The sequence below is a fragment of the Carex rostrata genome, chromosome 10 (assembly GCF_964058835.1).
Source record: "Carex rostrata chromosome 10, lpCarRost1.2, whole genome shotgun sequence".
Lineage (NCBI taxonomy): Eukaryota > Viridiplantae > Streptophyta > Magnoliopsida > Poales > Cyperaceae > Carex > Carex rostrata.
The window spans coordinates 13,725,112-13,744,017 of record NC_135927.1 but is presented as its reverse complement, the minus strand read 5'-3'; the positions used below and the strand labels follow the sequence as shown (position 1 = coordinate 13,744,017).

Below are 18,906 nucleotides of genomic sequence, written 5' to 3'. Positions count from 1 at the left end.
AAACTCTATCTACATAAATAAAAGTGAAACTCAAATAGTTGTATGAACCAATAATGAAGGTGGTGAGATATGACCACTTAAAAAAAACTATAACAAAGGCCTATCAGCTCCAACAAGTAACGACCAAGTCAGCTTTGACAAATTTTTCTCAGGATATGAGTGCAGATTAGTAGTAGTGTATAATGCTTGTTTGCTATTTGACAAACAAATTGATGAACAGAGTTTTGAATTAGAAATATACTATTCGTGCATGTACTATAGTTAAGTAGGTGTAGGTCCTAAGCAGTTTTAAAACAAATGAAAAAGTCTGACAAAATAAAAATTTGCTCAAAAGGACTTGAGGTATACTGAAAGAAGAGTATATGTTAAAAAAAAAAAATTGAAGGTTTCGCATTAAAGAAGAGTATATGTTAAAAAATAAGTTGGTATATATATAAGTTTAATTAAACAAGATTCACTAAATATAATAAAAGACACATCTCTAAGATATAGAATTAATTTGTACATAACTCATATTCTTGTACAATTTTTTTCAATCAAAATAAAAATAAATATGAAGAATAATTTTACTATTGATATTACAGATTCGGTAAGACAAAATAATTTGTAATATCAAATCATGTCTTAAGCTATCAAATTCTCAACAAATAAATAATAACTTAAAGTCAAGATAAGACATCAACTAAACATAAATAATTTATTTTAGTCTATGTTAGAATAACTATGTTATAACTCATAAGAAACAAAAAAAAACTCATAAGCTCTAATCCACAACTAAATACCACCAAAAGGTTTTATTTTATTATATATTTTCTATTCACATGCTTCATGTATACTTTCGTGTGCCCCTTTGTCATCAATACAAAAATATCCTTGCTTTCTTTATATTTTGTTATTCATGACACATTAAATCCAGTCCAAACTTTATGCAACAAAGTCAAAATAAAAAAGATGAATGTCTAATGCTTGTCTGTAGTGCGCATTGGAATATGCCGAAGTAACAAAAAAAAAAAAAATTTGATTGGTTGCATAGTAATAATCTGCGGGACCTCTATTGGTCCTTAGCTGTAGCGAATTGCAGGCTTAGAACAACAGGACCTTTTGATAGCTCAATGAGTACCTCTAGAGGTAAAACATGAAGCATATGTTCCCATAATTTCCACAGGGAAATCCCTGTATATAATGAAGGAACACACAAAGGTTAGTTTTTGTACGGAAAGAGAAAATATAATATTTATGTACAATATATTGATTTTCTATGCTAGATTGGTTTCCCTTTATTACATACACACCTTTCATTTACGAGGTGTATGCATTGTATGTACAATATATTGATTTTCTATGCTAGATTGGTTTCCCTTTATTACATACACACCTTTCGTTTTGGATTGTCCTGACTGGATCGATTGCCACCAGCCTTCCACTTATATCTTGTATGTCAAAATTAAGAAAAGTAAAGTTTTTTATTAATCTATATTGCTGAAGTCTGGTGTTGACAATTTGAATGAAGAATTCAGTTACCTAAATAATTATATCAACGTAGGAATGCAAGTCAAAAGAATAATAATATTTTTATTGAGAGTGAAGAATAATAAATATGTAACTGTCATGCAAGCACATCATCAGTAACATGAGTTGTATCAAATTCTTGGTACTTGGCTAAGGTAGCAGCACCACACAAACCTTCATAGATTGCTGAATTTCTATATAATAGTAGCACTGCTATATAGTAGAGACATGCATATTTTGGGGGTAAATTGGTGAGTTCATAAATTCATTCATGTTAAGAACAGATATTTTAGGAGAAACGTGTTTTACACACACCTGTGTTATGCAACATAGGTATCATATGAGTGATAGATGATATGATAATTTTAATATTCTTCTGTTGTGTTAATATATAAGCTCATCATGCTGCACCTCAAATGTGACTGCTAATATTAAATTTTTATTTACCTTTGTTTCCGTGCATTGAAAACTCCAAGGTGTAGCATGATAGAAACTATTTTTAATATAAAGAATGTAATAGAGAATAACAAAAAATAAATAAAAGAAAGAAACTTACCGACAACTATAGTATTGCCTGTAATTGATATGCCAATATCCTCGAAGCAAGCTAATTCGAAGTAGTAGAAGGGAATTTCCAGCGAGGAATTGGGTAGCGGTGTGATGGTGGTATCACCAGTGAAGTTTATGCTGAATCTGTGTGCCACTGTGCGATATTTAGTGTGGAATTCCTTGACTTTAAACTGCGCAAACTCATATATTATCCCTTCGACAAAATACTGCGACACACATTTGTCAAGATATTCTACTAGATTATGGAGATTAGGAAAGATCCTTACAGATCCTAGAGATTGGCAAGATCCTTACAGATCTATTATTCTTTGGAATATATAGCATATATGTAAATATATTATAGAATAGGTTTCCTTCCTTTATTGTGCATAATGTGCTTATAAGAGATGGTGTACACTGCATTGTGTGATATATAAAACTTTTGATAATAACTATTTTCTTCCAGTTTCAATTCTGCCTAAATCTTGTCATGGTATCAGAGCTCTGATAATTTTTTCTTGATTTTTTTTTTCTCCTGAGATTTGCCACACACAGTGGTTCGTGTCTTGCTTCAACCGTTTCTGGTTAGTTATTTCTTCAAGGTTGTGAGTTTTCTTATTTCTGCTAATGGAGTTTTCCTCTAAGAGTGCTATAATACCTGTGTGTCTGAATGGTACTAATTATTCTTTGTGGGAATTTAATCTTCGGTGTTTCATTCAAGGGCATGAATTGTGGGGTTACATTGATGGTAGTGAAAAAAAACCTAAGGATGATAAGGGTAGGGATGCTGATGGTAATGAGAATAAAACCCTAATGAAAAAATGGATTAGTGAAAATTCTCGTGTAATGAGTTGGATCCTTGGATCAGTTGAATCCCATATCGGTCTTAATCTCAGACCCTATCAAAGTGCAGCCGATATGTGGAACTACCTTAAAACCATCTACCACCATGATAGCGATGCCCGAAAGTATCAGCTTGATTTAGAAATTCACGAGTATTCACAAGGTCAGAAAAAGGTTCAGGATTATTATTCGGGTTTTATGTCTCTTTGGCTCGAATATAATTCTATTTTGTATTCCAAAGTTCCTAGTGAAGCCCTAATTACAATTCAGGAACTACAAGAGAAAAATACGAGAGATCAATTTCTCATGAAACTTAGACCTGAGTTTGAGCCAGTGAGACGGCAACTCATGGCACGAACACCGATTCCCACATTGGCAGAGTGCTTTAGAGAACTTATGCGCGAAGAACAGACCATGTCCACTCGGACTAGTCTTGAAGACTCGGTAGCTGTTGACTCTGCAAATATGGCACTTCTTACTCGAGGTAAGAGTCCTCGGGTTGGCAGGGATGTTAAGTGTTACTCATGTCAAGAATTCGGGCATATTGCTAAAGATTGCAAGAAGAAATTTTGCAACTATTGTAAGAAAGAGGGACATATCATCACCGAGTGTCGTCGCCGCCCACTAAATCGACAGACCCAGTTTCAACAGAACTCAGTTTCAAGACAGCCCCAACCTGTTGCATATGTTTCCTCTACCATGACTGAACCGACTACAACTACTGCACTGTCTGCCTCAAGTTCCTCCGCAATTGTTACACCCGAAGCAATCCAACAAATGATTCAATCAGCCCTATCTGCTATGGGGTTGTCAGGTAACACTTCCTCAAAATGGTACATTGATTCTGGGGCATCAAACCATATGTCTGGGGTACCAAACGATTTTGTGTCTTTAAATCCATACAGGGGTAATGATATGATCTCCACTGCTGATGGTACAAACCTTCCAATTACCGGCATTGGTTCGGTATCTATGAACAATACTTTCTTAAATGATGTTTTGTTGGTACCAAAATTGTCAACAAATTTAATTTCAGTGGGACAACTTGTGGAGAATAATTGTCATGTACTTTTTACACCTAATGAATGTGTGATACAGGACAAGGGAACTGGGAAGATAATCGGGAAGGCGCATAAAAGTGGAAGACTTTTTCCTGTTGAGGTTGAACAAAACAAAGCAAAATTGGTTGGTTCTGCATTAGCTACTTCTCATAGAAATGATATGTGGTCTTTGTGGCATCGTAGATTAGGTCATTTAAATTCTAATAGCATGTCACTTATGTTTGAAAAAGGTTTAGTTCCAAATAAAAATAATTCTCCTACTCACTGTTCTACTTGTTCCTTAAGTAAAAGTAAGACTCTTCCTTTTCATGTCAGTACTACTAAAACCTCAAGCCCATTTGAGCTCATACATTCTGATGTATGGGGTCCTTCACCTATCATTTCTGCTTCTGGGTACAAGTATTTTGTAATTTTTATTGACGACTTTACTAGATATACATGGGTGTATTTATTAAGAAAAAAATCCGATGTTTTCCAGAATTTCAAATATTTTGTTGCCATGATTAAAAATCAGTTTGAGAAAGACATAAAAAGATTTCGATCAGATTCAGGTGGAGAATATACTTCTAATGAATTTGAAAATTTTCTATTAGAAAAAGGTATTTTCCATGAAAAATCTTGTCCAGGAACACCCCAACAAAATGGGAAAGCTGAACGGAAAAATAGACATTTTAGATATTGTAAGGGCACTTCTTTTGGAAGCTGCAGTTCCATCCACCTTTTGGGATGAAGCAACTCGTACTTCTGTATATCTAATAAATCGTCAAGTTTCAAAAAACTTACAAAATCAATCTCCATACTTCCTGTTACACAACAAGAATCCCAGTTATGACATGCTTCACACTTTTGGTTGTGTTTGTTATGTTCATCTACCTTCTTTAGAACGAACAAAGCTCTCTTCACAATCAGTTCAATGTGTTTTTTTAGGATATGCTGTTGGTCAAAAAGGTTTTCGATGTTATGATCCCAAATCAAGAAAAATTCGCATTTCTCGTAATGTTCTGTTCAATGAATCAGTCTTCTATTATCACCACTTCTCCACTCTATCTCCAAATATTTCTTGTTCTGTACTACATCTTTTTCAACCAACAAGTGATCAGTCTAGTACACCAATCTCCTCTGATCGATTTAATCCATGTTTTGTTTACACCAGACGGAAGAAAAAGGGACCAACTTTTATGCCTCAGCCCAATGATCATTCACACAACCTGTCACTGTTACCACCATCCTCGGGAGATTTAGAGCATGAAGGAATAACAGAACCAAATCTGTTACCTAGACCTGAACCTCACCCAGTTGATGAGCTCGACCCAGTTTCTATTCTTGAATCTGGTCGGGATGAACCACGTGACATGAACCAGGACAATGGGTCAAATCTGGGCACGGAGATTACACATGTAAGACGGTCCCCTCGTCTATCTGTACCTCCGGATCGGTTTGGTTTTATGACCACACTTTCTTCAATTTCTATGCCTAAAACATTTAAAGAAGCTGTCAAACAAGATTGTTGGAAAACTGCCATGAAAGATGAATTGGATGCTTTGCTTCAGAATGATACTTGGGATTTGGTTAATTGTCCCAAAAATGTGAAGCTAGTTGGATGTAAATGGGTATATACGGTCAAATTGAAATCTGATGGAACCCTTGATCGGTACAAAGCTCGACTTGTTGCACTTGGTTATAGTCAAGAGCATGGCATAGACTATCTCGAGACATTTGCACCTGTTGCGAAAATGACCACAGTCCGCATAGTTCTTGCCATAGCAGCTGCACAACACTGGTCAATTAAGCAGATGGACGTCAAAAATGCGTTTCTCCATGGTGAATTGAGTGAGGTAATCTACATGAAGCCGCCTCCTGGTTTACTCCTCTCTGATCCAAATGAAGTTTGTAGATTGAAGAGGTCTTTGTATGGACTGAAACAAGCTCCACGTGAATGGTTTCGTACTTTCAAGAATGTAGTGTTGTCTGCTGGTTTTCACCAGAGCCAATATGACCCATCTTTATTTCTTTCCAAATCTCCAAATGGGGTCGCTTTGGCTCTTGTTTATGTTGATGATATACTAATAACTGGTAGTGATTTACAGAGTATCAATCAGCTCCGAGATGCTTTGACAGCTTCCTTCCAAATGAAGGATCTTGGCGAGGCTCAGTATTTCCTCGGTCTTGAGGTCCACCATACACCAAAGGGACTATTTGTGAATCAGCACAAGTATCTGAATGAGATTATAGAAAGAGCAAATCTCCAGTTTTCCAATCCAGCTAATACTCCCATGGAAGTGAATCTCAAACTCCGTAAGGCTGATGGGGATCTATTACCAAATCCTACTCTGTACCGTAGCTTGGTTGGAAACTTGGTGTATCTTACCATTACAAGACCAGATATTTCCTTTGCGGTTAATGTGGTGAGTCAGTTCATGAATGCACCTCGGCATTTACATTTAGTAGCAGTTCACCGTATTATACGGTATCTAAAAGGTACTCCAGACAGAGGTCTTTTCTTTTCTGCTGAAAACGATCTCAATCTCTCTGCCTATGCTGATGCTGATTGGGCTGGTTGTCCAAATACGAGAAAGTCTACAACTGGTTGGTGTGTTTTCCTAGGTAAGGCTCTTGTGGCTTGGAAATGCAAAAAGCAAGATCGTATCTCCAAGTCTTCCACAGAAGCTGAATACCGTGCTATGTCATCAGCATGCTCAGAAATTGTTTGGCTTAGAGGTTTAATGGGAGACCTTGGTTTTATTCAATCCTCACCCACATCACTTCATGCAGATAATCTCAGTGCGATTCACATCTCGAAAGATCCGGTTTTTCACGAACGAACCAAGCATATTGAGGTTGACTGCCACTATATCAGAGATGCTGTTGACCAAAATCTGATATTACTTCCTCATGTGCCATCTAATCTTCAAACTGCTGATATTTTCACAAAAGCACTCCCGACGGTTCGGCATAATTTCTTAGTAAACAAATTGATGTTGGTTTCTTCACCATCATCAATTTGAGGGGGGATGTCAAGATATTCTACTAGATTATGGAGATTAGGAAAGATCCTTACAGATCCTAGAGATTGGCAAGATCCTTACAGATCTATTATTCTTTGGAATATATAGCATATATGTAAATATATTATAGAATAGGTTTCCTTCCTTTATTGTGCATAATGTGCTTATAAGAGATGGTGTACACTGCATTGTGTGATATATAAAACTTTTGATAATAACTATTTTCTTCCAGTTTCAATTCTGCCTAAATCTTGTCAACATTGATACTGTGCGAGCAGCATCTGCTCTTCTATGGCTGTGCCCTACATTTTTACAGTTAGAATTGCAAACTTGAGTGTCAGTGGGTATTTCTGAAAAACAATTTGCTGTCAGTGCTATATTAATTTTATGATCGATTGAGAAGCCCAGCTGCTGGGAAGACTGGTAACAAGCAAGCATGTGTGTGTGTGTGTGTGTGTGTGTGTGTGTGTGTGTGTGTGTGTGTGTGTGTGTGTGTGTAGTTATGTGTTTTTAAATTATAAAAAAGAAGAAAAATTGCATTATTTTAGCAGAAAGTAAAAGATGGGGCCTTTTTGTATCAAAAATCAAACCTGAGAATCAAGGAGAACAAAGTTCATTGCCCAAGCTTCACCAGTGGAAAGATTTGACCCGCACCATAGCCTGATAACCCTTGTGACAATACGTGCAAACTCAGCCTGCTGGTTCAATCCTGCTATTGTTGTTATGACCTCCATGAAATCTGGCACCTATTAAAGGTCATCACAGCAACTATGAGCAGAATGTTTTTTATGATGACAACAAAATTTGAGGGGGTAAGGAAATCTTTTTAAATTTTATGCAATAAAAATATTGACAAAGAAAAATAAAAGTAATATCTAGATGGATTGGAAATTGGTAACAAGGATAACCCTAGTTAAACCGTAATAAAGAACAGAGGAAGATTTTGTTGTGTACTTGGATGGAAGATAGGAAGTTTGATAGGCAAAAAATAAAGTGTTGCCGACTCTGGACAATTTGTTTCTATCCTACATTTTCTTTTTTTTTGAGGAAATAGACTTCGACTATTATCAGATAAGATCTATCTTAATATTAGATAAATTAAGATCTATCTAATAAAATGTGTGGGATTAGAAAAATTAAAAAAAAAAATAGATTGTTAACCAAATATTTGCTCCCAGAAAGATCTGAAAAAACCTGTTTTGTCAATTCAGCAAGAAAACGACCTATATGGAGTCAAATAGCAACATAATTAAGCAACTAAATTCCCCACTCATAAAAAATAATCTTAAAACAAAAGTAACCTGTTTCTTTTTTATGATTATTGTTTGAATTTAGGCTTCAATGAGTTTCTAACACAAAATGTTCTCCTGCCTGAGACAAATTTTATTCTGGTACTACCATGTCACACAAGAAATTTAATGTGACTACTGTACTAAAACTAAAGTACAATATGACTTGCCTGAATATTGGATCTGATTTCTGTAAAAGCTGAGAAACCATAGACTGTGTTGACTTCTTTACATCTATTGCTAATGCCTGAATGATTGGAAACCTGTTCCCAGCATTATCAAATATGAAAAGCAATATCTGAAATTTGATTGTAATATAATATATAAAGAGGAGTTAGGCTAATATGACACTAGTGTTATATCAAACTAAATAACACCACATCTTAAACCCTTAGATCTGCTTTAAGATTCGTACAAAATGAAGTGCTTGAACAGTAAAAGCGGATAGTACGAATCTTAAAGCAGATCTAAGGGTTTAAGATGTGGTGTTATTTAGTTTGATATAACACTAGTGTCATATTAGCCTAACTCTATAAAGAGTATGTAAACTTACTCAGAGTGCAATTTTGTAAGCTTATTGACAAAAGCTTACAAATCAAGTGCCTTGTCATAGTTGCCATTACGTATACATCTGAAATTAGAAGCAAATTCTATCATACAATTCTTAAATAGAAAAAAGTTAGAGGTTTCTGTTCCGAAATTTAATCTAGAGTATTTGTAAGTAACCTCCTACATTTTTTTCGTTAATTTTCTCTGTCATGGTTGCTCAACTAAGTTGATTCACGATAATGCCATGTATGAGGATCAAATTAGCATGTTTTGAACCAATATCTTTGGAATTGGATCTCTTATTGTTATTCATTATTTGAGCATCAACATCTAAGTTTACTTTGCTTGATTGTACTTCAATTTTAGCTCAAGAGAAAAGGCCCCATCACAACGGTGGCACAAAGTTGCATTTAATAATGAGAAAAGAGTTAAAACGTACGTGGAATCTCAAAAAGGTCTAGTATTGTGCTATGATTAGCCAATAATACTTGGTTCAGCCTCCTTTCTTCTACAATCTATTGAGCGGACTCGATAAACTCCATGCAACCAGATGTCAGAAATCTGCACATGTTAAAGAAAGATTTATTTATGCGTGTACATATATCACACAGAGCTAGACAGTCACTTGGATGCCAAGAACCCAACAATTCACTAAAAAAAAGGAAACAATAATGGTATGAAGCCTAGAAGGTCGAACAGGAATGGTTCATTAGCACTTGAAATTAAATCAGACTAATACACAGCTGTAACATACAGGTTCAAAATCTGCTCCAGCCCAATCCATTCCAAAGTTCTCAAGCCAACTCATTAAAATTAAGCCACATAAAACATAAAACTTAGGAGGATTAATACTTCAAATGCAATCTACCATTAAACAAATCAGTTGTAACAATTTAATTTGACGTTGTAGTGTATAATAGTAAATGGTCCAAGACAAATCCATGATACTATAAGTTCCAAATTAGTACCAGTAACTCAAGCTGCTTGTTGAAATCTTCAAGCTGGGTTTTGACAAAGGAGATGGCTTCAGCCGCAGAAATAAAAGCACTATAATTCTCAACTGCCACCTCTTGCATTTGCCTCCTAACTCTCTCTCCTTCCACTTTAAGCAACTCAGGCTCCTAAGATATTAGTAAATGCATACATCAGCATACGACATTAAATTCATCCATGACACGCTGATCAAGTCCAGGTAAATCAATTAATTTCAGTGGAGGTGCTGAAACAAATAGAAATACAATTCTGAATTAGCTTGGCAATCAAATATATATAGATAAGTGACTGATGAAAGAGGAGAGAGGGGAGGGGAGGAGGGGGCCGTACCATTACTGGTACGTAACTTGAGATAAATTTCGTCAGCACGGCTCCTTCTTGATCCAGACCCCTTGCTTAGTCTGTCTTGTAACAAATGCCTGAGAGCACCTATGAACGAGAGAGAGAGAGAGAGAGATGTAACTATACATGTCTGGAAAAAAAATGCTAAACCTATCTGAGAAATGAATTTAAAAGACATGTGCTGTCAAATTAGAAATTGTGTTTGTTTGGATCCTCTTATCTTGTAAAGTCATCAAGAGAGGTATTCTGAAATTAAGTGACCCTACTGGTACTAAACCAACAAGGGAGAGTATGATATCAAGTATACTTTTCTTTCTCAAATCTATCTTTTCTTTCCAATATGAACATATACTTTCCATTTTTCGCACTACTACATCCAATCAAGTTATTCTAGCATAATTCCAAACAAGAACTAAGGGAATAAAAAAATGAAGGAACTCACTTGCCGTCACTTGCTCTCAACTTGAAGTACAATTGATTTTGTCTTGAGGGAAGTATCCAATTGTAGATCTCCACAAATCGTTGCCCGGGTCGCACCATTTTCTCCAGTAGGTTGTTTCAAACATAACAAATTCTTCATAAAAATCAAACCTTTCCAAATATATAAATAAATTAGATACAATTTGATGTCAACCAAAGAGAGCATACTAGTACTGGATGCCCAATCAGGCTGTTCAATACCGCTGACTTCCCTGCACCCTGTAAAGTAATCAATTGGTATGATTTTGAGACTTTTTTTTTAAAATAGAACTGATTCAAAATCATTTAACGCGACCAGCACTATAATTTGGAAAGTTACAAAAATAAACTCTACGGAGGAATATAAAAGTTGCACCAAGCCTCTGCCTTGGCAGACCAATATTTTGACCCGGACACAATCACTGCACATTTAGGCACACACAATTGGGGATTAATGCCTCCACCTTCACTGCTTCATTCAAAAAAAAAAAAAGCTTATGTCACAGCTGCCAAAAAAATATAATTCAAGAACATAAATCAAGCTTCTACTAGTAACGTAGTTGTCACCATAAAGTAGCACATAACCATAGTTTGCATTAGACAAAGAAGAAATTAGATATCATATAACCATATCAGTTTATCTCCAAATTATTACATCTTAAAATTTTGAAGTTAGCCTATCTCCAACTAGGATGCCATCAAGGTCTCTACAATGAAAATAAAACAATCACCATATCAGTTTTTATTTTTCCATTTGAGTTAGAAAACCATCAGTAATTAATGCATATTTTAAAAACAAATGATGGAATTCAGTCCCTGTTTGGATTACAGCAATAATAAGTTCAGCTTGTGAAATTATATCAATAGACTTCTCAAGCTAACTGGTTCTTCGACATATTTCACAACCTACAAACCTGGTGAATTTGAATATTTGGATTCCAAAGGAATGTATCAAAAAAAGAAAGCTTGCTCTTTGCATAACATACTTGATCCATTTTACAGTGACAAAGATCGAGTAACTGAAACTATCCACAGACATTAAATGAGTAAGCTTGCGATGGAATGCTAGATTGAGTAAGCTTCCGGTGCCAGATTGGCTGGTACAAGAACTGAAAATCCTAGATTTTGGCTGGTACAAGATTTTCAAGGTTTGAAAGGAAGAGAGAAAGGAGAAGAAGAAGGGGACCGGGTCAAATTTTTTTTGCAAACCAAACCTCCACTGAGGCAGCCTCGGTGGAGGGAATGAACTGGTTTTTCTGTGATAGAGAAAACAAGCATCACTTGTAGCCATGGTACAGAAAAAACAAGCATCAGGTCAAATTTCAGATCAATTATTTAGACTTTCAGATGGAATATTGATCCATAGTACGGACCAATATGCGCTATGCATAGTACCATAGACTCACTATTAAACAAACTAAACTACACTCGACAGTAAAAAAAAAGCTGACCTGTTGAATTAGTTCTCTACTCCAAAGCTTAGATGGGTCAAGTGTAAGAGAGACACTAACTTCACTTTTAGCCACACAGTCAACTGATATACCCAAGTCTTCAAATATAGAAAATACCTACTCCAGAAAAAATAAATGGAAAGAAATGAAATTAAACTAGAAAAAATATTTAGTTAGATTATTGAAGTCAATTACCAGCTTGCACGTACCTTAGCTAGGAAGCCAAATTGACCAAGCATTCTTGTGCTAATTATATCCAGCATTGTCACATTTTATTTCAGAACTATGCTTGTAAGTATGCTCTGCGAATATAGGAAATAAGGTCAACTTTGGAATAATGACCATGTATAATAACATTAGAAGAAAAATGAGACTGAAAATCAGGAATCAATTCAGAACAGAAAAACAAAATTTGAAGGTCTCGTGGCACAAAAATTACAGAATTAAGAGGTATCTTGAACAAAAATTTGCAGCAATGCAAAAAACTCAAAAAAGTATAATGTACACCTGATAAGTAAGAATTACCATGCAAATTCTCAAACAAATAAGAAATACTAAACAAACCCAACAATCATGAATGAACTGCTCATTGATATGTTCTTCTGAAAAAACAAACTAGCATGAGTTCTCGGCATAATGAAGGATAGTTCAGGCTTAATTTGGGGTTTTTCATTTTAAAAAATTAGGAGAGTAGACATGTGACAGGGTATGGATGTTTTATATTGAGTAGGACTTGTGGGGAAAGAGGATTTGACTTGTCAAATCCATTCCATTCCAGCAGGATTTCCTTTTTTGTTCTGTTCCAACAAACAAAATGGAACCCACAAGTACTGATTCTGTTTGGGTCAAATTTCGGTTAATTCCAGCTAAAAATGGGAGGATTTCCGTCAATTCTGTCTCAAATAGTTCAGAGATTGTCAATTTTAAGTTCCACTCCTGATTGTGTTCCATATCTATCAAAATTCTGAAGAAAAATGTGGTGGGTATCAAACTCTTGATGGTGACATGCAAATCCAACAACCTTGCCACCAAGTTTTACATGCTTTTCTTATAATATTATATTACTATAGTAGTCTTTTTTATATCATATACTGTAACAAATCTTAGTGTATGGAACTATTAAAATGAAATACAGAATTCTCTGAGATCCAAATGCTGTTCCAATGGGCAAAAAGGGCTAGCAGCCTGAAATAAATTTAAAAATTCATAAATTTAAAAATGAATATTACACACCTTACTCAAGTCTCTTGATTTAGTGATAAGTGTATCGGGAGACGACATGACACGACAGAGAGAGGCAGCGAAGCGGAAGAGAGACACCACCGACGAAGTGAAGATGACTGAGGTGAGCGGGAGAGGAGAGGCGGAGAGGCAGGGAGATAGGGTTTGGGTCGAGAGCCGGGAAGGCAGAGAGGTCACCCGTAGTTTCAAGATAATAAAAACTCCTGCACATAATAAAAACCAAAATAAATGTTAGACCCAACTAATTTTAAAATTTATCATTAAATTTATCTACATTTAAACAGGAATTAATACAAAATGTTCAATTTACCTCATGGGCCCGGTCACCCGTAGTATCAAGAGTCCCATGTGAAATCACATAATCCAGGTCAGTCAAAGTGCAAACCACATCAAACAACAGCTTTCTGAGGTCCCGACATTGCATAGTCACAATCAAGTACCCCCGCTCAGCCCAGTCCTGCACTGACACGCAAGGCACATTGGTGTCAAAGGCAATATCCTCGCTGTCATCAGCACAGTCGAAATCAAAATCTTCAAACATCATTTGGAGGCGTCGATCAGCATCTGAGATGGAGCCACCGAGAGCCGGCATGCCGATGATTGACACGCGGCCATCATTCTGACCTCCCATACTGAGCAAGTGACTAAGGCAGCACTCAATCATGTCAATTTTTTTTGCATCTTCAATAGGAGAGCCTGATGACTCATCCTTAATTAACACAACGCAAGCAATGCGGCCTTTGTGGGTCCACACACGTGCATCAACCACGTTACACTCAAAGTCAGCCAGCACAGCAAACACTTCAGAAAGGAGGCCCAGTCGGTCTGAGCCGGTAAGTTCGATGGCTGTTAGGCCTTCAAAGCTTTGTGACCTTGTTGGATCCCATGAACCCAGGGACTGTAATTAAGAAAGGGAAAATAATATGAGAAATCTATTCTTAAATAATTTGTCACATGACCATCTCGAAGAAGGTACTTTCCAAATTAGATTCAAATAGAGTGAAATTAGGCTGTCAGTGGGTTTAACATGCTTTGTATTTTAAATTAAGAAAATAGCAAAGGTGAAATGAGTTTGATTTGTCCAGAGCCTCCCTACAGTTTCAATTAAACGTACTCGTTTAATTCTTTTCATTCCCAAGGAAAGGTTTTTTCCCAGATCTTTAAAAAAAAAAAAAAAAGCGGAGCAACCAATTTGGACTAAAAGAAAAAACTTCACCGATTAAGCTACATTGTACAGAGACAATCGAATATCTAAAATTAGTTGTTGTACCTGCTCAATGTAACTAAGCACACTGTCGTCGGTGAGTTTACTCAGCGCCGGTATAATCCCATTTTGTTGTAGTGTCTTCCCCGATCTCTCTTGCGCTCTCTCTCTCTCTGGCTCACGCTTTGTCCCTCCAAAAGGAAGTGAAGTTGCGGTTTAGGGTTGTTCGGTGTATGAGAGGCGGAGGCTTGGCGCGAGAGGAGAGGCGTAAGATAGAGGCACGCTCTCCCGCTCTCTCTCTCTCTCTCTACCTTGCTGTTAAAGAGGAATTAAATGGCATTAAAGAGGAGCGGGCTACAAAGAGCCGTTGTTAAAACGGAAAGAATCTTCGATGGATTTCCTAAGATATCAGAATCTTGAGAGAAAAAGATTTGGAACAGAGGAGCTGAGAGAGAGAGCAGAGCAGAATCAGCATTTCATCTGAGATTTTAGTTTAGGGTTTTAGCTAGAAAAGACGAATTGATAGCACCTGAGGTAACATAAATTTTGAGTTTAGATCTAGACCGTTCCATCTGCTTTTTCACGCCAGCGACAGCCCTTTGCGTGTAGAGCAAGCTGCCTACTTCACTAACTCTACAATTTTTATAAATCTCGTTCATTTTTTTTTTTGGATTTTATTTTCACAGATAATGTAATTGGATAACATTTTCTAAATTATTGAAGGCACTGATAATGCTTATAGATCAAATGGTTCTACTAAATTATTGATTTTACACGAATAACAAAGTTGTATACATTTTTATTATTAATGATTGTCATCAAATATACTTGTAAATATATTCTAGATAACGTCTACAAAGCACTTTCCAAACTATTATTAAAATCTCTAACAAATACTTTCTAATATATACTTGTCAACAAAGCAAACTTCTGATTTCAATTCATCATTAAAAAAAACACAACATCTAGAAATATAGTTAATATAGACTAGAGCTTTTAATTTGAGACATTTCATTCCGGGCGAAGAAGACTCTATAATTCATCATTACAATTTTACACTGTAATATACAGTTCATGGAGATTAGAGTTAGTAGAATTGATGGATAGTTCGAGTACATATTTACAGTAGACCATCATTTTTGAGATTTTGTTTTTTGTTTTTATTGTTATTACATACATAATTTTTTATTGCTGACATTAGGGTTGGAGCCAAGATATATTCAAATGAATTTTTAGAAATGTGTAAATCATACAGCGCGATTTTTCTTTGAAAAAAATTCAGGGTTAATTTGACTTTGTTTTTTAATAGTTTGTATAAGAAAAATAAAAACACCAGATAAATAAAGTCAAATTTTAATAAACAAAAAAATGAGGATCAATTACACTCATTCTCAAAAAATACATTTTATTTTAAGTTTTCAACGTCACAGGACCTAAACAAAGAAATAATTAAATATCATTATTCAATATAATTAAATATCATATTTAATTAATATTTTTTTAGCGCAAAATGGTATTTTACCAGAGTTTGGTTATTTTTACCGGCATTTATAGGACCTTTACCGGCATTTATGAAATGCCGCTAAAAGCCTTGACATACAAAAAAATTGGGTTTTCCCTGCGCTTCTGAAACGCCGTCAAAAGTCACGAAAAAATAATTGTTTTTTTTTTTGCCAGCAAATGCCCTTAGGCTTCCATTTCACATATCAAATCAGTACTGAAAAGTAAAAGATTGTCTATGCTTTTTGTTCTTGTCAATAAACTTCACAGAAGTTGGCTACAGATAAAGATTTATATATCATAATTACAATTTATACATAAAACATGCAAGCATCATCTCGTAAGATGGAATAATTAGGCCATAATTAGGAACGAGTTAAACCAGTGGATATATAGCAGCATAAGAGAGAAAAAAAGAGAGATTAAATTGATGAGACCAAAATTAAATTCTTATCTACTATAAATTAGCAGCCTTTTGAAGCTTTGAGTAATGCCTCAGATATTAAACGCCCCCACACTGAAAAACCAGAAGTTATACAAAGTGCCTTTAAGTGACTTAATAAACCAAAGTTTTCAAAAATAATATATCCAAGGAAAATTAGGTACTTTACCAAGGTATTGAAGAACATCCTGGCAAAGTGCTTTCCAGTCTTCTCTTCCACGATATAATTCAAATATACAAATATTACCATTGGGACTACATGGAAGTGTTTTCACACGTATTTTTCCATGCCCCTGCAACATATCACTTTCTTCCTTACTGGCTAATTAGAAAAATGAAAAACAGTACCTTCAGCACAATTGGGCTGCTGCACTGAAATTTTCATTTAAAAATTGGGAAGTCATCATAAAAACAGAAATCATATGAAGTTAGGGAAATGATTTTGGTAATGCAACCCATCTAAAATCAAAACAATATCAAGATTAGTTAAATATCAATAATTCCTTACATTGACCTAGCAGACCAGCTGTTCCATTCTCTTTTTTCTGAATCTTCAAATTAGAAAGAAAAAGAGAATTAACGGTGAAGCAATATATTGTCAGAATATAAAGAATTATGTTCATCTCAACTTTTATAATTATAAAATAAGGCATACATCTAGCAAGATATTGTCAGTGAGTAGAAAACCTAAAATCCAGTCAAATACTAAAATGTGCCAGCATTACAACTGTCAATACAACAATCTAGTGGGACTCATACTGGCTTAACAAAGATTTTGTGAATGCAGATATATAGAATCTTTGAATGAAACTCACTGCAGGTATGAAGTTCCTGCCATCATGTCATGAACATTTCTGATAAACTGCAAATAATACACAAAGGAGCAGAGAAGTTTAAAGAAAATTGTAGTAAATGGAGATTGTCAGTTGCATACCCTGAGGTATAGCGTTGTCCTGATAACATTTTTTGCCTCACATAAAGAAAGTAAAATGTATATACTTTGCTCTGATTTTAAAACAGTAATAATTTATATAAACTAGCTTATCAATTGCATTTTTATTTTACTCATTTTGAGCAAGTTCTTCATTATAAAGTCTGGTTATTCTTCAATATTGTTTAAAAATCCTTTAAACAACAAATGCCAAAAGAAAAAATTGTAAAGGTATTTTGGGAAAATCAGAGCAGGGCATGACCTGACCTGGTAGTGGATAGAGGGAGAGAGAGCAAGCTCGCTGGCGAAGCGACGGCTCGTCAGTCCTTATTTAGCTAAGAGTCCTTTACTTCTGTCATGATAACATTGCATACGCAAAAATTACCCATTTCTTTTCCTATTAGTCTCTTTTCATTTCATGGTAACTGGCTTCCCAGATAGGTACTGCCTGGTACTGACAAATTTGTAATTATTGCGTATTACTACTAGATACTGTATTTTGTCACAACTGTACACTCACTGCACAATAGGGGTATTTTTGTCAAGTTAACTTATATACAATTTTTTTCTCTGTGCTATTCCTAAAATTAGCAATGAATGAACTAAAGAAAAAAGAGCATACTTGCCTTTGTAATATAGACATCAATTCCAAGCTTTGTAATTATAGCAGCCTCTATAATTTTGGCTTCCATACCTCCAGTACTGTCATGAACAGCAATCGTTATCTTAACTGCTCAAGCAAAGAAGAATACTTTTTATTGCCAAAAGGCTATTCAATAGTTGAATCACTAAATGATGGATATATGCAAAAAGTAAAAAAAAATACCTATTTCTTTAAGAAGCACTACATCTAGATCAGAAGGTCGTTGATTATATACACCAAGCACATCTGTCTATATTACATCAAGGATCACATCTGGCTCTCCTTCTGGAACTGAATTTAACATTCATGAGTAAATTAAAGATCGAGTCTACCTCACGCAACACTGAGTGTGTACTAGTATTGGTATGCACTTTGCTTTACTGGTGGCTCGTAACAGATGACTGAAGACAAAAACTGATATTGGTACGGGCTGGTCCACCTTACCAGATAATGCTGGATTCAATTACAAATATGTTAAATCTGCATAAGCTCCCAATTTAAACAGCTATGTAACTGAGAGCAAGAAATTAAGTACATGTTATTCTAAGTTGCTAACAAACACCAATTCCTTAGCACATATTAAGTTATCCTCCTTTACCCCCTTTTGCAAACTAGACTTATGAATTAATTAAGCTTTCTTAAGTAGCATATTTACCTCCTTTACACCAATTTCTAGAATCTTACCCGGATTCTTAAGTAGCATGCATATACATATGAATTAATTAAGCTTCTTGATTCCTCCTTAATCATTTTGATATTTTAATCCTGCCTTTTATTACTTAATTTGCACTACCGAACACAAACTCTTTAGCATGGATTACAATTTAATCCTCATTTGATAGCCGAAGAAGGCCAAGTGAGAGAGGAAAAATAAAATAGAAATTCTAACCTTTG

The 18,906-nt window shown here is 35.3% G+C and overlaps 1 protein-coding gene and 2 long non-coding RNA genes across 3 annotated transcripts; all 3 read right to left on the bottom strand.

Moving 5' to 3' along the window:
• Window positions 1-9,950: 9,950 nt before the first annotated feature.
• Window positions 9,951-10,676, bottom strand: LOC144560782 (uncharacterized). Its single transcript, XR_013513482.1, has 3 exons — window positions 10,583-10,676; window positions 10,129-10,227; window positions 9,951-10,024 (listed from the first exon to the last, which is right to left on the bottom strand). It is a non-coding gene; the product is annotated as an uncharacterized LOC144560782 (long non-coding RNA).
• A 10-nt stretch (window positions 10,677-10,686) lies between these two features.
• Window positions 10,687-12,351, bottom strand: LOC144560781 (uncharacterized). The gene is made up of 3 exons (XR_013513481.1): window positions 12,260-12,351; window positions 12,051-12,167; window positions 10,687-11,306 (listed from the first exon to the last, which is right to left on the bottom strand). It is a non-coding gene; the product is annotated as an uncharacterized LOC144560781 (long non-coding RNA).
• Window positions 12,352-13,518: 1,167 nt separating this feature from the next.
• On the bottom strand, window positions 13,519-15,155 carry LOC144560317 (ACT domain-containing protein ACR8-like). The gene is made up of 3 exons (XM_078309477.1): window positions 15,026-15,155; window positions 14,563-14,687; window positions 13,519-14,190 (listed from the first exon to the last, which is right to left on the bottom strand). Exons 1-3 carry the CDS (start codon window positions 15,153-15,155, stop codon window positions 13,594-13,596), a joined length of 852 nt encoding a protein of 283 aa, XP_078165603.1. The 3' UTR covers window positions 13,519-13,593.
• Between the last annotated feature and the right edge of the window lie 3,751 nt (window positions 15,156-18,906).

Excerpts from the sequence above, each read along its gene's own strand:
- LOC144560317 (XM_078309477.1), bottom strand. The coding sequence starts at position 15,155 with ATGAACGAGATTTATAAAAATTGTAGAGTTAGTGAAGTAGGCAGCTTG. Across the intron at positions 14,688-15,025 it reads CAAAATTTATGTTACCTCAG|GGACAAAGCGTGAGCCAGAG; the intron begins GTGCTATCAATT and ends TTCCTTTTGGAG. Across the intron at positions 14,191-14,562 it reads TGCTTAGTTACATTGAGCAG|TCCCTGGGTTCATGGGATCC; the intron begins GTACAACAACTA and ends TCTTAATTACAG.